This window comes from Alexandromys fortis, unplaced genomic scaffold, assembly GCF_014885135.2.
Source record: "Alexandromys fortis isolate MF-2015 unplaced genomic scaffold, M_Fortis_MF-2015_v1.1 scaffold_70, whole genome shotgun sequence".
Taxonomy (NCBI): domain Eukaryota; kingdom Metazoa; phylum Chordata; class Mammalia; order Rodentia; family Cricetidae; genus Alexandromys; species Alexandromys fortis.
In genome coordinates this window covers 1,232,181-1,252,974 of record NW_026067955.1, presented here as the reverse complement: position 1 = coordinate 1,252,974, position 20,794 = coordinate 1,232,181, and the positions used below count along the sequence as shown (strand labels likewise).

Here is a 20,794-nt window from a genome sequence, read left to right as displayed (position 1 = left end):
TTTGTCTTTCCATGGCTTTAGAACTCCCAAATGAAGGGAGCAAATGTACTCCAATAGGATATTGGGGAGGCTGTCAGGAAGCCATTTTATAAAACCAGCAAAAATGAAGCTTTCCCAATCTTGCCTCCCGAGATCCCGCCAGAGCCCATTTCTAAGTCCCTCTGCCTACGACTGCTGTGCTGGCTCATTTAATGTCAACTTGACACAGGCTAGAGTCACTTAACAGGAAGGAACTCCATGAGACTGGGCTGTAGGCTGTAGACATTTCCTTAATTAATGATTGATGTAGAAAGCCCCATCCCATTGTAAGTTCTATAAGAAAGTAGGCTGAACAAGCCATGGGGAGCAAGCCAGTAAACAAAACCCCTCCATGGGCTCTGCATCAGGTTCTGCCTCTAGGATCTCGCCCTGTTTGAGTCTCTGTCCTGGCTTCCTTCATTGATGGACTACACTGTGACAATGTAAGCAGATTAAACCCCTTTCCTCTCCAAGTTGCTTTTTGGTTATGCTGTTTCATCACAACAATAAAAAGACAAGTTGGTACCAGGAGTGGGGTTTTAGTTAATTCCAGATGTAGTCAAGTTGATGACCAAGAATAGCCATCACAATTCCACCCCTTGTCAACTTGAGATGCAATCATGTCTCCTTATGAAAACAATAACAAGTCATAATAATACCTAAACATAATAAATCTATCCCATGTACAGTCACAAACACATTATATATTTAACAATGTAATAATTACACCTAACATAACTATTTCTCATACAACTGCAAATGCATTATAAATTTAGGTGACAATGTCCCTGAGGGAATTCTTTTAGTATTTAGAACTTAAATATAATCATTGATATTCTCTTAATTGATGTTAATATAATCACATGATAAAGAAATTGAGGAAAGAAAACACAAATATTTGTATAAAATATTTTTAACAATATATGACAGAAACAACTGTCCATTACACTTGACTGTTCTTGGTTTGGTGGCCTAATTTTAAAGGCCAAGAAGTACAGGTCAGCCTGGAGGTAGAGGCCATTTTCAAGGCTTCTCATAGTTTCTAGGATGTTGTGTCCCTTTAGCCCCTCACTCATCTCAACTCTTAAGTTTACAAAAGCAGGGACCTGTCATCATCCCTTTCGATTTCTTTCATATAGGAACACAACATAGGATGAATATACACAAGGCCAGAAAAATGGGTGGGAATAGATTGAAGTTGGAAGCCAAAGGCACCAGCCAGTGAGGCTACCTACAGGTGTGCCTTTCCCTCGCCCACTGGGTTCTGGACTCCTTTTCCCTCAGAGCTAGCTTTCTGTCTCCTCGCTCTCTCCCCTGCTTCTGGCCAGTCCCGTCCTTCCTCTCCCCCCCCCCCCCCCCCCCCCCCCCCCCCCCCCCCCCCCCCCCCCCCCCCCCCCCCCCCCCCCCCCCCCCCCCCGTCCCCGTCCCCTCTGCTCTCCACCGGTCACCAAACCCGCTGTCTCTCAAGGCTTCATCCTGTTCTGCCTTCTCCAGTGTCCTCCCACCTGACTCAGGTCCTCCTCTGCATCACACAGCCACTACTCATAAGCCTCCTGTCTCAAGGTTACCAGAGAGACACAGCTGACACCATGTCCCAAAACCTTCACCAACACTCAGATCATATATAGAACTGGTCAGTCTTCCGCCTTATGAGTAATCTCCTCCTCTCGGGGATCGCTTCAGGAGTTCCAGCTCAGATCTGAAAATGGTCTTCCTTTCCAGATTCTCTTCTCTCTTAAAAGTGTCTCTGCAACCCTGAATCCCCGTAGTTTCTGCTGCGTGTTCTATTCTCAGCTGAGGGATGCCTTTCCAGGCAGACTCATCCCAATACTGGGTCGAAGTCTCCATTTGGGGTGACTTGGTGGTTCTCTCAAAGAGGGGTTTATTTCTTAATAAAGAAAGAGTCTCTCAAAGAGGGGTTCTTAACTAGGGAGGCACAGAGCTGTGAGGTGAGCTGAATAGCTCACAGACAGATCTGGAACAGGGGAGTGCTTCTATATAGCCAGCCAGGCTCTGCACCTCTCCTAGCGTGCATAACGCGTGTGGCAGGCTCTACCGCCGTTGCCGTTGAGCAGTCAAACTCGCGATCTTTCTGCTACAGAGCCATGCCACCACGCTGGGCTTGTTTGTTTGCGTATTTGGTTAACCTTTCTGGTTCTACCAGAGGCGGCTCCATAGCTCCCTACTTTTTCTCTTCTAACTCCCGAAGGGATTTCAAAAAACCAGTCCCTCCGCCCCTAGACCCGCCCCAGCCTTGTCTCACTTCCTCTCGGGAGGCGGGCCCTCAGCGGGTACCTCCCCGCTGGACAGTTCAGGCTGCTCAGTTTTTTGCCTCAAGTTTGGGACTCCTCTCCCGCCCTCACAAACCCATTCCAGAAATCGAAACTGCACCGGTTTCCATGCAGAAGGCGCCCGCGTCCTCTGGATCTCCCTGCCTCCAACAGGACCCCACCCTGGCCCCCACGCCCACCATGCCTCCTCCGGAGGACCCCTCTGAAGACCATGAACACAACCAAAGCCCGGCGGAGGTACTACTGGGTTAGATGAAGGATTGTTAGGATTTTGTTTGTTTACTTTAATGGTGGAATTGAGAATGAAGGTTTTTATAGAGAAGGTAACTTAGTTCCTAGAGAGACACCAAGATCCTGACCCTCTTGTCCGGGCAGTGGTAGGACGGATAGCATAGACTAAAAAGAGGAACCCGGATGAATTAGGAGAGCCATGGGTATAGCTGGATTGTAATGAGATGGGCCACTCCTACCCCCCAGGAGCCTTGTCTTTTAGCTCCTACCTCAGATGAAAATCGTCCAGGGAGATGGCCAGGGCAGGAGCCTCCTTTGCCATAGCCTGGAGCTAAAGGCATGCCCCAAACATGACAAAATCATTTACACCCCCTCCCCCCAGCTGTGGTAGTATATGCCAGGAGCAACAGTACTTGAGATATAGGTGCTGGAGGGAGGTGATAAGTTGCAGGCCAGCCTGGTCTACAAAGAGAGTTCAAGACTGCTAAGGGCGACACAGCAAGACCCTGTTTCAAAACAATACAACAGAAATAGACAAAACTTGGCCCCGACCAAAGTGCTGTCTTGACTAATACCAAGGCAATTCATTTGGCTTCTCTCTTTTTTGATTTTTATAGGTTTATTTTATTTTATGCATATGAAGTTTAGGGATATTTCGTTTTTCTTTTCCTCAGGCAGGGCCTCACTATATAGTCTTGGCAGGGCTGGAGCTCACCGTGTAAACCAGGCTGGACTCAAACTCAGAGATCACCTGTCTTTACCTTGAGAGTACAGGGAGCAAAGGTGTGTGCAACCATGCCCTGCTCATGTGGCTTCTCCTAAGGAAGCCTAGTTCTTGGTTCTCCCTGAAGTTTTACCTCAACTTATCATACTTATCTCCAAAAGAAAAACCTCTATCTCTTTGTTCTTTTCCCTTTCCCCTTCACAAAAGCTTAAATAAGGCCATATTGCTAGATCGTTTTAATTATTAGCATTCTATAGCTAAGGACTAACGATACTAGTTAACATTTATGGGTATTTCTCATGTGCCAGGCACTGTACTGAGCACTTTGTGCCCTTTAAACAATAGCTATAATTCCTGTTTCTATGAACTTAACTAGTCTAATATTTCATATACATGGAATTGCACGATATTTCTCACCTCATGGCATATTTCACTTACCATAATGTTCATCCATGTTGTTGCATGTAATCAGAATTTCATTCCTTTTAAAGGTTGAATAATATTCCATTATATGTGCAGACACGTTTTGCTCATGAATTCATGTGCTAATCGGCACTTGGGTCGCTGTGACTCTTGTGATAGTGCTGCTGGACACATTAGTATATAAATATCTGCTTGGGATTGTCCCCCAGTTCTTCTGGGTGTATATGAAAGAAGTTCTGATCATATAGTAGTTCTATGTCTAACTATTGGCGACCCCCCCCCCCCCGGCAGTTGTGTGAGGTTGGTACGTTAGTGTATTATCTGATTTCCAAACTTGAGTTCTTTGAATGCAAAAGTGTATCCAGACTTCTCTCTGGGCCTATTAGTGAGGTTGGTGATATGTAGATAGGTGCCCGGTAAATTGTGCAGTGAGAGCTCCAAGGCCTGAGTAAATGAAGAACTGGGGTGCCGATAAGCCAGAGCATGATCCAATGACTCCCTAGGATGGAATGCGAGGTCCTACCAATTCCAGCTTCCAGCTCAAGGGATGGGATGGGCTGGCAGTGGGGGAATTCTGGGCTTTCTGTAGGCCTCATTTCTCTCTTTGGTTCACCAGCAAACCTTGAAGGAGGAATTCCAGTTTCTGCGCTGCCTGGGCTGCCAGGCCCAAGCCAAGTGCCCCAAGCTGCTTCCTTGCCTGCACACGCTGTGCTCCGGCTGCCTGGAGGCGCGGGGTTTTCAGTGCCCTATCTGCCAGGGGCCGGGAGCCGACGCTTCTGTGGAAGCCCTGGATAACACGTTCTTCGAGAGCCTGCAGCGGCGCCTGGCGGTGTTCCGGCAGATCGTGGATGTGCAGGCTACGTGCACCCGCTGCAAAGAGTCGGCTGACTTCTGGTGTTTCGAGTGTGAGCAGCTCATGTGCAACAAGTGCTTCGAGGCGCACCAGTGGTACCTCAAGCACGAGGCCCGGCCCCTGGCCGAGCTCCGCGACAGCTCAGTTCGCGAATTCCTCGATGGTACACGCAAGTCCAACATCTTTTGCTCCAGTACCAAAAAACATCGCCCCACTGAGCAGGCCAAGTGAGTGGAGCATCTTGGAGCCAAGGGTGGGAGTTTCAGGGAGCCTTGTCACTCAAAATGGGGTCCGCTGGCTTGTAGAAATCGCTCCTAATGTCCCCCTGAAATATATAGTGCTGCAGAGTCATCCTTTCGCCCTCACCTAGTATGTTTTTAGGACAAAAGTTTTCAGAGTGCCGTTGCAAGTGAGGTGTAAAAACAGTACGTTTTAGTACATGCCACAGAATTTTAAATGTCTTAAGAGCGGACTCTTCTTTAGGGGTCCCGGAGAATCTCAGTAAGGCTGGATGTTAAGATGAGGGGCAGGTAAATGGTGTCTGGAAAGTTGAGACTGTATCACTGGGGAGCGCTGTCTGAAAATGTCTAAATGGAAAGAACAAAGAAAAAGAGAAATTCACTTACAATTATTTTTCGTTAAACAGCATATTTGAATTTTATGTTTATATAGAGAATATATTTATATGACTCACAAACAAAATGTGTACTAAATAGAAGTGCCATCTCTAGTCCATTCCCATCTGCTTAGTTTTCAACACTTCCCCTCCTCCACTGAGCAGCTGCCATTACTGATTTTGAATGCTTGTAAGTTTCTTTGTGAATGTACATGCAGGTAGGGTAACTTTATAAGGGCTTGTTTCTGCATTTTTAGCCATTAAGTTAGTATATGATAAGTGAACTTTTGATACTCAGAAGTAGATTGCTTGCATACGGTTCTGCCTAATAGGGCTAGTAGTTCTTGGAAAATCAATAGGCAACAGAAAGCATTTCCTCCTTTGGGACACCCCTTAACCTACAGACTAGGTACTGCAGGAGCTCGCTTCCTGCCCAGCCTCAGAGGAGTGCTGCCCCCTGCTGGGTTCCTCAGACTACCCCCGGAACTTAAACTTAATTTGCGTTTCACTGCGAGTGTTAAGATCCAAAGGCTTTTCTGTCTGTCTATTGGCCCTGGTATTTCTTCCTTTGTGAATTGCCAGTCTGGAGTCCTGTTTGCTTTGACATTGAGGAGTTTGTCGCTCTGTAAGAATCTGTTGTGGTATTGTTTTACTTAGTAGGTGGTATTGTATTTAAGAATACCTCTTTAGTTTTAGGCAATCAATCTTCAGTCCCTCTCTTTTGATGGCGTATGGTTTTGATGCCGACCAAGGAAGAGCTCATGCCTATAATCTCTATATGTTCTATAATCTTTCGATATGAGAAATTAAATGAACATCTTTTCTTTTGAGCTGAATCTTGGTTCTTAGGAGGAATAACTCAACTTAGATCTTGACATACTATTAATTTCATTACTAGCTAGGATATATTTTGAATTATTTTAATTAGGCTATTCTCTGTAACTGTAAGTATAATCAGCTTAGTATGACGTGTGTATGGTTTCTGCGTTAGGTTTTTTTGTCTGTTTTATACTAATCTCTTTAATTTGTAATCTTTCATTTCTTTGAGGATGATAATGCAATCCTTCATAATAGAGGGATGATTGATTTCCCCCAGTTCCCCAGAAAAGCGCTCATTTTCCTGCAAACTCTAAGCCACTTCAAGATTACACATAAGCCAGGCTATCTTTAATACCAGCACTAGGGTAGCAGAGGCACGCAGGTCTTGGTGAGTTTGAGGACAGTTTAGTCCACATAGCAAGTTCTAGGTCAGCCAGTGCTACATAGTGAGACCTTGACTCTTAAAAATTTACTTATAGCTGGGCAATGGTGGTGCATACCTTTAACCCCAGCACTCGGGAGGCAGAAGCAGGCAGATCTTTGTGAGTTCAAGGTCAGCCTGGTCTATAAGAGATAGTTCCAGGACAGGCTCCAAAGCTACAAAGAAACCCTGTCTTGAAAAACAAACAAACAAACAAACAAAAAAACAACAAAAATTAATTATAATCCTAAAAATTATAAATGCCATTTGAATAATTTTTATACTTTAATATTTGGGAATAATGATTTTAAAAAGTCTATACAAGTACAATATGAATTGTGAATATATATATGTGTATATGTGGACTCACATACACACACAGGTGCATGTGTGCTCATGTATGTAGAGGCCAGGGGACAATTTTGTTCTTTTTTTTTTTTAACTAGTAGTTATGGAAAAATTTACTTTTTGTTTGTTTGTTTGTTTTGTTTTATGTTTTCACCAACCTCAGTGCTATGAATAACCCACAATTTTCCCTTTGGCCACAAGCCAAAATAAACCACCCTGGCCTTTGTCATTGAGCTGACCTGTAGTTCCTGCTGGGGAGCTTTAAACCAGGGTTAGGGTCTGCCTCAGGCGGTTGGAATGTCTGTGGAGTGGACTGTCTTGTTCTGCCGTCATGCCATGCCAGTACTGCCGTGTTCTCTGTTAAGTGTTGTTGTCTGAGTACAAACAGACCCAGCCCTGCATCCTTGGGCATCTGTGGTGGACAAGCAGAAACAGCAGTGAGCAGCAGAGGCAGGCGAGTGACAAGGTCGGGCTGCCTCTACATACCCTTCACGCTTGTGTTTTCTCAGTGACTCTGATTACACTGTCTCTTCTGTGACGTCCCCTTGACAGTACTACCTGCTCAGGGCGCTGATATCTAGTGTGTGGGCAGAAGTAAGAAGGAAGGAAGGCTTAAAGGTCTAGATGGCAGAAAGCCACCCGCCGGGCCTAGATGGACAGAGAGGCAGCGTCTGAGAGGGCGTCATAAGAGGGTGACTGAGTAGCAGTGCCCCTGCTGGAAGGAAAAGAAAGGCCAGGAGATGCAAGAGAGAGTACTGGAGAATCTGTGAGTCTTAGAAATTGCCCATTACAGGGATAGGGAAGATGAGCTGGCATCAGACACATGGGGCTTGGGAGAAGTTATGATTTTATGAACTTTCCAGAACGTTCAACCTGCTCATCTTGCTCCTTTTTTTTCCATGTGCACCCTCTTGTCATGTCACTGAGTTCCCTGTAGAGTGTTAACGAGACAAAGGAGTATACGGTTGGAAGCTTGCTGCTTGAAGTCATGGCTAGATTCTCTCCCTGCACTCTGGTTGTATCTCAAGTGGCCAACTTTGGCAGCTGTTAGGCCAGTATCCTCTGCTACTGAAAGCCCAGGTTTTGACCCTTTCCCTAATGAAGGATGAATGTAGTCTGTAAGCTACAATAGCTTGTTTAATTTCCTTTAGATCAGTCATATGTATGGGCTCCCATGTATATTCTTTGACAAACTTAGGGTACTTGGGGCCAGATACTTTTTCTGTTGTTATTACTGGAAAGGCAGGCAGAACTCTGGGGGAGCTATCCCAGAGATTTTTTATGCACCGATGAGGTTAAATTTTGCCTTTTGTACCTTTTGTTCCTGATTATCAAATTTGATAATTTCCTCAGTTTTTTCAAATCTGTTTACCACTGCCTTTTGCAATGTCTGGATCTCCTGTGCAGTGTTCTGCTCTAATGCCCTCACTGAGGATTTATTTGATTGCATTCTCATTTCTATTTCACTCCTGTTCATAGGGTTTTTTTTAAAATATTTATTTATTTATTATGTATACAATATTCTGTCTGTGTGTATGTCTGCAGGCCAGAAGAGGGCACCAGACCTCATTACAGATGGTTGTGAGCCACCATGTGGTTGCCGGGAATTAAACTCAGGACCTTTGGAAGAGCAGGCAATGCTCTTAACCACTGAGCTATCTCTCCAGCCCTGTTCATAAGGATTTTGACAGGACTTCTTACCATGTGTTGGGTGTGCTCAGAAATTGAAGTATAGAATCTGGAGGGAAAAAGAAGCTCCTGTAGGAAATTGAGATCTATGAGATGGGGGAGGGAAGGGACAGACTGGATCTCACACTGTCAGAGCCGGGAAGACCTGGAGGCTCACCTGAGAGGTCTTTCACCTATGAGTGATAAGGATCTAGGACTCTCTGTGTCCAGATGTTTGAGTCTAAAGTTTTATGGGTCAGGGTGAGGGAATTCATCCAGGACCATTAAAGTCTGTAGGAAGTTACAATAGTTGTATGGGAAAAAATGGAATACTTAACTAATCAAATCAAAGAAGTGTGATGAGGGCCAGGCAATGGTGGCACATTTCTTTAATCTCAGCACTCAGGAGGCAGAGGCAAGCGGATCTCTGTGAGTTCGAGGTCAGCCTGGTCTATGGAGTAAGTTCTAGGACGGACAGGGCTACACAGAGAAACCCTGTTTTGAATGAATGAATGAATAAATAAATAAATAAATGTGTGATGGTATCAGAAGCCCTGCAGAAAGTCTCCAAGACAAGGAGCTGGAATGGTTGGAAACAGGTGACGGAAGGACAGCTCCGGGCGGGAACTATTGACATCCAGTAGCAGAGCTCTGACCGAGCAGGGAGAGCTGGACGGCTGCTGAGGAGCCAGGCCGATGGTTGCGCTTAGCATTGGGACAGTAGTGAGCAAGCCAGGTGCCTTCTCCTGGCCCTCCTCAACCCTCTGGGAGAAGCTACCTAAGCTTTTAGTGCATTGTGTCTTCTTGGTGCTCATAATGTTACTGAGATTGATGTCTGGTCAGGGAGGAGCACCACTGCATGGGGGAGGAGCACTGCTGCATGGCAGAAGAAAGGCTGCTGCCAGCAGGTGGCCAACATTGCAGAAAGGATAGTAAATGACTCCTTCCCCAGTTTTTAAAATATACTTACCCAGGAAACTTGGCTTCAGACCCAGTAGTAACCATACTGCATTTGGTAGGATGCTATGTGTATAAAAGAGATTCTTCCACACACCTGGCCATTGTGATGTATCAGAGGGGGAAAAAAACCAAAGAATTTAAAATAACTCAAGTCAAGATCAGGGTTAGAGTGTTAGTCCCTGGAAAGGCTGAACCCTCTGCTCCAGCGATGGCATTGGGCTTAGCTGCTCAGAGATGGGGCATGGAGACTCTGGACAGTGTGGAAGGATGAGAGACTTAATGGTGACAGGCTTTTCTCATTGATTCCTAACTCATAAAATGGAGCTAACTGGAACCCATCTGTCTGTCTGTCCCTCCGCCACTGAATAATCATTTAGGGAGGCAGCAGTTTACCTCGTGCTGGGCATTGAAGCAGCTGTTGCCATGCAAATGAGAATCGGTGTCTTTGAGGCCTGAAGGCTGTGCTGAGCACACACCGCAGAGTGCTCCCTAGTGAGGAGCCATAGGCCTCAGGAGCCATAGGCCATAGGCTTCAGATACGGGGCCAGGCAGGTTGAAGTTTGACTGTGAGGAGGATTAGAGGCAGTTTTTAAATCATACTTGGAGAGGTTTGTTATGTTTCATGAGTTCCATAAAAAAGAGTTTGTAAAAATGAGTGAGTAATGAGAATCTTCTGGAATGTAAAATGGTTGAGAGCTCATATTATAAACCCGGAAAAGTGGTCTGGCGCCTGATCCCAGCCTGATTAGATAGTAGATTGTGCCACCAAGAAGGTCTCTGTGTTTCTGTGGCCTGGCTTTCTGCCAAGGCCACTCCATTTACAAAGGCTCTTTCCCCAGGATTGCCAGAGTATTTCAAGAGCTAGGGGGGTTACATGCAGTGAGCCTGGAGTCCTGGGGGACAACACATTCAAAGCTGAGTTTCAGAATTATTACCAGTGGGTCGAGTGCTCGGCTTGAAAAGCTTCTCGGGATGCTAGGGGCCGTGCAGCTTGGCCTGTGCCAAAGTCACACTTTCTCAAAGTTCATGGGTGTATCCTTCTTAAAAGGAAGTCTGATTCCATACTGGTGCTAGTGGGGAAACACCTTCAATGTGTCCCAGAAAAATGGCTACTGCAAAGGAATCAAAGAAAATACAGTGTCAGGTATGGGCAGAAACGCGGGCAATGGACAGATTTGTAGCCGGTGTCATGTGAAGCCACAGAACTGAGAGTTCTGAGCTAATTCCACCTTCCTTCCTGCTGTGGTAGAGCACCAGCTCATCTTCTGAGAGGTTCTCCAGTGGTGTCTTAATCCTGAACCACCTGCTAAGACTGTTTCCACTGCCCAAAAAAAAAGAAATGGAAGGTCAAGGAGTTCGTAGGAACTAACCTAGAAGGAGGGCTCAGCGCACCCAGGGACAGAACTGGATGAAGGACTTCTGGCTGCAGACTGCCTCTCCTGCCCTGCTGGCCTCCCCCTTCCAGCTGCCTGTCGCTAGCAGAAGGACCCTGCAGGTTGCTTATTTAGAGTGCAGAGTGTGATTTCCTTTAGAACCGTACTGTTAAAAGGAAGCATGCTGTTAAAGCAATGTAAAGTTTCATTTTCCTTGAATTTAACAGAAAAACAAATTAGACTTGCCAACTTCAAGGTATGTTTAGGGCCTGGGGATGCAGCTCAGTGGTAGAGTATCTGCTGAGTTTTGTGAGGTCCTGGGTTTGATCCCCAGTCACCATAAAGAAAAGAAAAAAGACAGGAGAGAGAGAGAGAGACCACCCTTCCAAAAAGATTCCTCTAAGATCATCTTTTTTAAACCTCAATGCTTAGACTTTAAAAAATTATCGGAGGGGCTGAGAAGATGACCCAGTGGGTAAGAGCACTTGCTCCCAAGCCTGTTGACCTAAGTTTGATCCCACAAGCCACATGGTAGGAAGAAAGAAATGACTCTTGCAAGTTGGCAAGTTGTCTGATCTCCACAATAAGCTATTTCCTCTGACCTACACACACACACACACACACACACACACACCTTTAACAAAAGCTGTTGAAGTCTAACTGTTTGTACTGAAGTACTCCGTCTTAGTATCAATGGACTCTAATGCTTAGTTCCCATCCTTGCAGCTTTGTTTCCACCTCAACAATGATGCCATTTTACATCAGCACCGTGATCCCCAAACTGTTGTGTTTTCTTTCCTTTTTCTTTTTGCCACAATGACGACAGAGTCCAGGATAAGTTTTTACTACCTCCAAACTACCCAGATTCTGTGTTTCGCTTGAGCTCTTAACTGAGGAAACGTTGCCAGTAAATATTTTCCTTCAAGGAGGACTTCTGTGTTCCAGGACGTTTTCTTAATTAGTGGTCGATGTGGGACCCTGAGTTCTATAAGAGAGCAGGTTGAGCAAGGCAGAGGAATCCTGCCTCCGGTTTCCTGCCCTGTTTAAGTTCCTGTCCTGACTCCCTCCTGTGATGAACAGTGCTGTGGAAGTGTGAGCAGAATGAACCCCGTCCTCCCCAGGTTGCTTTGGTCATGGTGTTCCATCATAGCATTGGAAACCTGAGACATCCGAGCTGTCTTGACAGTGAGCATTTCGTATCAGGTTATTCGGGAACCTGCCAGACTCCATCAATCTCAAACTTCAGGGACATTTTCCTACATTACTCTGCTTTCTCCTCAGTTTCTGCCTTCTTACCTTTTTTTGCTTTGCTACCACAAATGGCACGCCTTTTAGTTTATTTTTTTCAGAGGTTTTTTTTAAAATTAATAACCTAACAGTATCACTACACTTTAAAGGAAACTTACGTAACATCATTTGAGTGGGTAACCAACATTAGAACTACCATATACAGGCAAAGCCATGTGATAGTCATTTTTATAGCTTTCTTGATAACTCCAGAATTGCTCGTGTTACATAGGGAATCATTGTCTATTTCGTATAGCACCAGATTCTGTTAATGTTTAATGATGAATTTTTGTCATTGAATTTTGTAACAAATTTCTGACATGGCATATCTTGCACTTTAGAAATATTCTGCCAAAGCTGTTAAGGTTAGTGTGGCATTCAAGATGGGCATAAGTAAATGGCAGAGTTGGCTGTTTATATATGTATATATATATCCAATAGCGTGACATGCTGTTATCTTTCTCTCTTACTGAATATCCTTTTTTAACTCATGGCCTTAACTGATTATTTTGGATATTTCTTTTTTTTTCCTTTTTTTTTTAGTTTTCTGAGACAAGGTTTCTCTGTAGCTTCGGAGCCTGTCCTGGAACTAGTTCTTCAGGCTGGCCTTGAACTTGAGTGTATGCATACATGCCTGTGTGTGCATGCCTGTGTGTATGTGTACATGACTGTGCGTGCTTGTGTGTATGTGTCTTTGGCTGTGTGTGTGTTTGTAGACTGGAAGTTGATATTGGTGTCTTCTTCAGTTGTTTTCCACCTTACTTTTTGAAACAGAGTCATGGATTCTGGGGCTCCCTAATTCAGCCAGACTGGAAGGCTGCAAACTCCAGGGATCCACCTATGTCTGCCTCCACCATGCCTTGCTTTTTATGTGAGTGCTCGGAATCCAAACTCGGGCCCCTTGCTTGTGCAGTAAGCACTTTACCAACTAAGCAATCTTCCCAGCCCCCAAATTCATCCTCTTTCTTGCAGCATTTTTAAAGATTTATTTATATATTAAGTATACAGTATTCTGCCTGCATGTATCCCTGCAGGCCAGAAGAGGGCACCAGATCTTATTACAGATAGTTGTGAGCCACCATGTGGTTGCTGGGAATTGAACTCAGGACCTTTGGAAGAGCAGGCAGTGCTCTTAACCACTGAGCCATCTCTCTAGCCCTAAACAATCTTTTTTTTAAGGTTTATTTATTTGTGTGTTTTGCCTGCATGTATGCATGCACATGTGTGTTTGGGGCCCACAGAGGTAAGAAGAGAGCATCAGATCTGAAACAGGACTTACAGATGTCGTGAGTCACTGTGTGGGTGCTGGGAATCAAACTGGGGAACTCTGGAAGAGCACCAGGTGCTCTAAACTTTTGAGCCATCTCTACAGCTCCTATAACCTCAAGTTTCTTAATTTAATCACACCTTTTGGTTTTTGAGACAGGGTTTCTCTGTGCAGCTTTGGTGCCTGTCCTGGAACTAGCTCTTGTAGATCAGGTTAGCCTTGAACTCACAGTGATCTGCCTGCCTCTGCTTCCCAAGTGCCAGGGTTAAAGGTGTGCGCCACCACCACCCGGCTTAATCACACATTTAAAGTCCTTTCACTTTGTAACACATTCAAAAATTAGATAGAATGGCTACAGAAAATGCTGTGAAAGTTTCAGTTAGCCTATATATTAAATTGACTAATAAAAACTGTATGTATATTTATCATATACACCATGATGTTGTGATATACCTTGTAGAGCTGGAAAAATTCAACTAATTAGAATATCCATGACATCACATACTTACCATTAATTAATATGTTAACGTGCATAAAATATTAAGATAGAGATATACATTCTTTGATCTAGCAATCTATTATTTGTACTCTACTTCATAGAGAGAAAGGCACCCATACGTTAGGCTGCCTAACATGATGTTATGCTATTAAATCACGATTCACACCAGTCAAAAAATAAAAGGGAGAGAGAAGAAAGGCAGAAAGAAAATGCACAAACAGGAAATCATGTGACTGTTTGTGGAAAGGGAGCCTGTTGAACCAAACGATTGTATTTAATAGCTAAAAAGGAGCTATTTAAAAAAAAATTAGGGTTTGTCCCTATGGACCTAAAGGAATGTCCCAAATGAAAGAGTAGAGAAGGAAGTTACCAGGTACTTGTAGTATGGTTTTATTTTTTAAGTACAAACATTAGCCCAGCACTTTGCTTAGCTGTAAGTCTTGGTTTCTTCAGCTGTGAAAAGAGAATAATAATAAAAGTACCCAGCCAGTACTTGCAAAGGTGGAGTGACAGGCACGGCAGGTGCTTCGGAGTTTGGGTGTGGAGAGGTAGGAGGAAGAAACCATCCCATACTCAGCTGAGGCCTGAGTGGGCAGGCCGGGGTCAGAGCTAGAGTTAGGGGATGTTGTTAGGGGATGCTAAGAAATGGCGGGCCAGGCGGGCCTGGTGGTGGTGGTGCACGCCTGTAATCCCAGCATTTGGGAGGCAGAGGCAGGCGAATCTCAATGAGTTTGAGGCCAGCCTGGTATACAAAGTGAGTTCCAGGACAGCCGGCACTGTTACACAGTAAGAGAAACACTATTTTGAAAAACCAAAAAGAAAAAAGAAAGAAATGACAGAAAGAAAGTGATTTTTTTTGTATGTGTCTGCATTGCTACATAGGTAGGGGAATTGTTACTGTGGTCGTTTTTTTTTTAACTTTTAAAAAAATGTGTGTTTGTGTGTGTGTGTGTGTGGAGTGCACGTATGCTATGGCACACGTGTAGAGGTCAAAGGACAGTTTGCGGACATCGGTTGTGTTTTTCCACCATATAGGTTCTGGGAAATCAAACTCGGTTATCAGGCTTGCCTGTGAGCGCCTTTACTCCCGGGACTTTCTGGCCCTGTAGTAGCTTTTTATTGTCTTGTATTTTGTGAGCAGATCTGGTATCATAACCATAGCCATAGACACTGAATAGGGAAAAACAAGCTGAGAAATAGAATGTCCTAAGTGGTCTCATGTATCCGCAGCATCTACTGCCGAGGCTGCGCTAAGCCTCTGTGTTGCACATGTGCAATCCTGGACCGCAGCCACGGCGATCTCCAGTGCGACATTGGCGAGGAGATCCAGCAGTGGCATGAGGAGCTCGGCACCATGACGCAGGCACTGCAGGAGCAGGAAAGGACCTTCAACAATGCTCACTCGCAGATGCGCTCAGCCATAGGCCAGCTGGAGCACGCACGCACAGACGCTGAGGAGCGAATCCGCTCCCGCGTTCGTCAAGTGATAGAGCATGTGCAGGCGCAGGAGCGCGAACTGCTCGAGGCGGTGAATGCATGCTACCAGCGCGACTACCAGGAAATAGCTGGTCAGCTGGGCCACCTGGAAGCTGTGCTGCAGCGCATCAGCACTGGTGAGGCGCTGGTCAAGAGGATGAAGCTCTATGCCTCCGACCAGGAGGTGATGGACATGCACTGCTTTCTGCGCAGGGCACTCTGCCGCCTGCGCCAGGAGGAGCCCCAGAACCAGCAAGTCCAGCTACGCACCAGCGGCTTCGAGGAGTTCAAGATGTGTCTGCAGGACCTCATCTCCTGCATCACCCCGAAGACAGGTAAATGCTGAGGCCACACTTATGGGCAGTTGGTTTGACATTTAAAGGTCCCATGCTTCACTGCTGCCCCCAGGGGACGGCAATTCAGAAAAGATGATCTCTGTTTGGTAGATGAAAGAGGACAATCAAGTCTTAGGTTCCAGAGGACAGACTAAAAGAATAGGATCATTTGCTGTGGCAGGCACCCAGAGGAGGCACTTTGCTAACTTATACAACTCTGTGGAACAGATGTGACTTTGTCAACCTCGGGAAACGTGGAAATTGAGAAGCTACTGAGCTGAGAACCGGATGTGGTATCATTGCAGCCCACTCTTAGGGTCTCCTAAGTCCCCTCACCCAGGAAAAGAGAAATCTACTGGGATGTAAGGTTAGGAGAGAAGGAGGCTCAGAAAACCTAGCAGGGAGGTACTTGGTCCGACCGAAAGGAAGAACTCTCCTAGAACGAAACAGCCAACTGCCGGTCTCTAGGTCCTTACTGGTACTAGGTAGGCTCTTTTGAGGTACAGAAGTGGCAGACCAGCTCCTCCCTCAAAAGTGTCCTGTCCAATTGGGAGAGGATCCTGGGCCAGGTAGCTTAGACACAAGCTTGGCTCTGAATCAGAATCCTGGAGCTGTGTCCTGTGTGAGCTTGTGGCATTAAGGGGTTTTCACAACAAAGACCGCGGGTGCACATGTACACTTGCAGGGTTTTTATCGAAAGCTTTTAGAAGTTCAACTTGGAGCAGCTATTGAGGACTACCTGTACTGGCTCCTGGCAGGTTCCAAGAATAAAGGCTTCCTCCTGGTGCTGGTGGCTATGGGCTCCTAAAGGTGTGGTCCTAGAACAGAGATGCACTTGGGATTTAGAGTCAAAGTGCTACCTTCCCCTCTGTTCTCGCTGGATTTATGCCTACAGCAGTCAACTCCAGTCTCTCTGTAGAGACATGTTCAATGGTGAATACCCAGGAAAAGCAGCAAGGACCTCCTCCCTGTCACTGTCCCAGGCCAGAATTCTCCTTACTAGACGGCCCTCATGCTTTCTCTGTTTTGCTTTCCAGACGCAGCTGTAGCCGAGAGAGCCAGACCAGAGGCAGCCAGCACTCCCAAGGACTCTCTTGACCTCAAGCAGGTGAGAGGGGGTTTGATGTGTGAGGAGAGTTGGTAGACAAGGAGTTGGGAGTCCTGATGTCCTGTGACAGCGTGGAGAGTGCCCGAGAGGGGACAGCCAATGACTGGACTGGAGCTCTCAGGAGAGTGTTAAGGAAAGCTTAAGGAAGGGCTGGCTGGCTGGTGAGGGTTCCTGAATGCCTGAGTAGCTCTTGATGGGCCATGAGCTACTTCAGGAGAAATCAGACCCAGAGGTGGACAGGAAGTGGAGGAAGTAAATATAAACAATGGCTCCTTTGGATGTGACACGGGACATCCCTGAAGCTCATACTGAATGTACGAGCCATTTTTTGAGGCTTGCATAGGTGAACCTCCTCCCCCACCCACATGATTCTTGGATTTAAGGCTAGGCATCAAGAGCTCAATCCCACAGATTCCAGAGCCATCATATACCTAAAAGCTCTAGTTTCTCGGGGTGGGAAGACATCCTTAGGTATTCTCATGTTGGTATTCCCTCGGCTGCACCCTTGATTGCATACACACACATGCCTTTGGGGGCAGGAAAGCCATTCATTCTTGAAGTGGTACCCCCTCCTCTGATTGCTCTGACTTCGTGCTTCCCAGGGTAGAAATACACAGGCATTCTTTCCATTCTCCCCACCAGCTCTCCTCTTAGGCAGGGCTCCCCGGCGGCAGGCTGAGTCCTCTCACTTCCTCCCGCACCTGATATCTTTCACCCCCCTTAGCTTGGTCTTTCCATTGTGTGTGTCTGCATGTCAAGATGTAGGCCCGGGACTGCTGGTGGGCAACAAGGGTATTAAGCCTCTCTGGCTTTGCCTTGGGGTCACCCAGGGGCAAAAGATTACTGTGGGCTACAGCAGTCAGGAAAGGCTTCCTGGGGGAGGCAGGGCTTGGAGAATTTGGAGCTCCTAGAAAGCATGATGTCTCAGGCCTCCTGCAGAGTTGCAAACCCGAGAGACTTGGCTGTGAAGCAGTTTGAGCTTGAACTTTGGCAGTGCTCTGCTTTACAAAACTTCCTGCTTTACACCACGGTCATAATCTGGGTGCTGAGCTTCGTCCTCAGAAAGGGGTGGGTAGCAGTGCATGGGTGCAAAGGTCAAGGGAGGCAGGCACAGACCTGTCTCAGGGTAATATGGCTGCTTTGTCATTCCTGTCAAGAGAGGCGGCTCTGGTCCTCACAGCACCGCCTCAGAGAGGGAAATATTTATGATTTTAAAGCTCTAACCCAGTGGTTCTCAACCTTCCTAACACTGTGACCCTCGGGGGCCGGAGAGATGGCTCGGTGGTTAAGAGCACTGACTGCTCTTCCAAAGGACCCGTGTTCAATTCCCAGCACCCACATGGCAGCTCATAACTGCCTATAACTCCAGTTTCAGAGGATTTGACCTTCAACAGACATATATACAGCCAGAACCCCACTGTATACTAAACAAATAATCTTGAAAATATGGTTCCTCGGGCTGGAGAGATGGCACAGTGGTTAAGTGCACTGCCTGCTCTTCTAAAGGTCCTGAGCTCAATTCTCAGCAACCACATGGTGGGTCACAATCATCTGTAATGAGATCTGGTGCCCTCTTCTGGCCTGAAGGCATGCTTGCAGGAGGAATACTGTATACATAATAGATAAATCTTAAAAAAAAAAAAAAAAGTAAAAAAAAATGGTTCCTCATGTTGTGGTAACCCCCAAACTATAAAATTGTTTTCGTTGCTACTTCATAACTGTAATTTTGCTACTGTTAGGAATCATAACGTAAACATCTGTTTTCCAGTGGGTCTCAGGCGACCCCTGTGAAAGGGCCATTCTACCCCAAAGGGGTCATGACTTCCATGTTGAGAACTGCTGTTCTAAGACAACCATAAGTCAGTGACTTTCCCCCTGTCTTCTTCTTTAGTACTGGTGGGTAGAAAGTTGAGGGAACAGAGGCAGAGGCGCCCAGCCTTGCCGATAGGAAGGTCCGGCCTAAGTATATATGCCAGCAGCTGCAGTTACAAAGGCAAAGACAAGACGTTTAAACTCTTCGCTCCTGTTTTGAGGATCAAATCTGGGGCTTGATACATGGTACACAGGTTCTTTACCATTGAACTGCCTGCCCAGCCCCACGTGTAAGTTTGCATTTAAACATTTACCTAAGTACTTTTGCGGTGGTACCTAGGAGCAGAATAAGTCATGTGGCAATTTATTTCTTTTTTATTTTATGTGTATGAGTGTTTTGCCTGCACATGAGTGTACCATACGTGTGCACCATACGTGTGCAGTGCCTGAAGAAGCCAAAAGAGAGTATCAGTGCTGGGAACTGAACCCAGGTCCTTTGCAAGAGCAGCCAATACTCTTAACCTCAGAGCCATCTCTCCAGCTCCTTTTTCACTTTTTGAGGAACGGCCCTGGCTTCATTTTGATATGGATACACAAACCCCTGAGCACCAAGTCTGACCTGGAATAGTAATAAAGCCAGTATTATATCCATTCTGGCTGATCTAATCCTCACCTACCCACTACTGGAGCTCTGTAGGGGCTACATACTCTTTTAGATACGTTGGAGGCGCTTGGCATCTTCCATCCATATTACCTTATGAAGCAAATGTTATTAGCCCAGTTTTTGGAATGAGACTGAGGCCCAGTGAGTTTTAAGTAATTTCATTGTGTAGCAGCTGCTGGACAGTTAAGACTCAGGGATAGGGCAAGCTCACAGGAGGCTGAGCTTGGATTTTCTCACTGCCGCAACTCTACCATTGCTGAGGGAGGTGCTGCCCTCAACAACAGCGAGTGGCTTGTCTCTAGAGGCATGCATGCTAGGCTAGTTGTCAGGCATGTTCTGAGGAGTTGGGCCTTGTGGTCCCTGAAGTATCTTCCTGCCCTGTCAGGAAACTGCTGATGCCAGCTGGGTACCGCCAACCCAAGTTCAGAAGGAGGTGACGTCATAGAGGGTTTGGGAAGAACTACTTGTCCCAGTGACTGGGACCAAGAAGCTTACAACTGAGGCAGGTTGTTAGACCCAGCGTTCCTGGCCATTTCTGACTTTCTTGTTACCTGATCTTCTAGCCCAATGAAGTGCAGAGTGCACAGGCTGAAGCCCTGAATATGTCTAAGACCCAGCCTGTGGCCATGGTACAGTCAGTGCCCGGAGCGCACCCTGTGCCAGTGTATGCCTTCTCTATGAAAGCCCCCACCTATCGAGAGGTAAGTACCCCTACTCAACCCTGCCTCATCTGAAGGGCTCAGACTCCATCAACAGTGAGGCATAGCCAGATGACAATCTGGACCTTCTTGAGGTCTTATTTGCTCAGCGTGTACCCCCATATTCTCCATTGCTCAGGGCTGCTCCACTAGGAAGCCCCCAATAAGCTTGATCCCAGCCGGGATGCTGAGATGACCAAAGCTGTAAGGCCAACAGAGAGGGCTGGCCAGCGGCCATGACCAGTGTGCATGGCAACCCAAGAGAGCTTCCTAACTGCAGAGATTTGGTCAGCATGGCCAAAGGAACAGGAGCAAAAACATGCCACAAGCCCATGGCACTCAGCTCAGGGTCCTCAGCCCAGCAACACTGGAGGCTTCTGAGTCGCCCCTGTAATCACTGTGCAGGAAGCCTCTCAGACGGTCATCTCCAAGAAGAGGAAGTGCTGCTGCCACAGCGATTGCTCCAGGAAGATGATCAAGATGGAGTCCACAGAGGAGGATGAGGACAGGTTGACCAATAGCTCCCCTGAACAGCCCAGACCCAGCACTTCCAAGGCCGTCTCGCCTCCCCATCTGGATGGGTCTTCCAACCCTGGGAGCCCCATCCAAGAAGAAGAAACCCTCCTGCTCACCGGCAATCATGTAACCAGCGACACAGGGGAACCAGGTAGGGAGATCAAGCAGGCTGGCCCCTGGGTAGGACCCTCATGCTGTCCTTAGATATCTGGAACACCCTCACCCCACAGCCTGATCCCACCTGAATTCCCACGCACACCTTGCTCTGAGCTGCCATTGAGTATGGAGGGGTAGTTTAGGCTGTGATTCCAGTGTGGGACACCAATTCTGACTCCTTTCCTCCAAAACTGCCAGTGCCAAGCACTGTGCCTTAGGGATATATATATA

General features: G+C 46.5%; 1 protein-coding gene across 3 annotated transcripts in view; it reads left to right on the top strand.

Moving 5' to 3' along the window:
* Nucleotides 1–2,315: 2,315 nt before the first annotated feature.
* The window catches only part of Pml (PML nuclear body scaffold), a 31,098-nt gene continuing 12,619 nt past the window's right edge, over nt 2,316–20,794 (top strand). For all 3 annotated transcript variants that reach the window (XM_050151896.1, XM_050151897.1, XM_050151898.1), the window contains exons 1-6: nt 2,316–2,546; nt 4,304–4,767; nt 15,029–15,609; nt 16,647–16,717; nt 19,757–19,894; nt 20,297–20,558. In XM_050151896.1, coding sequence (XP_050007853.1) covers nt 2,418–2,546; nt 4,304–4,767; nt 15,029–15,609; nt 16,647–16,717; nt 19,757–19,894; nt 20,297–20,558 — 1,645 coding nt within the window. In that variant the 5' untranslated portion in view covers nt 2,316–2,417. The remainder of the gene's footprint in view (nt 2,547–4,303; nt 4,768–15,028; nt 15,610–16,646; nt 16,718–19,756; nt 19,895–20,296; nt 20,559–20,794) is intronic.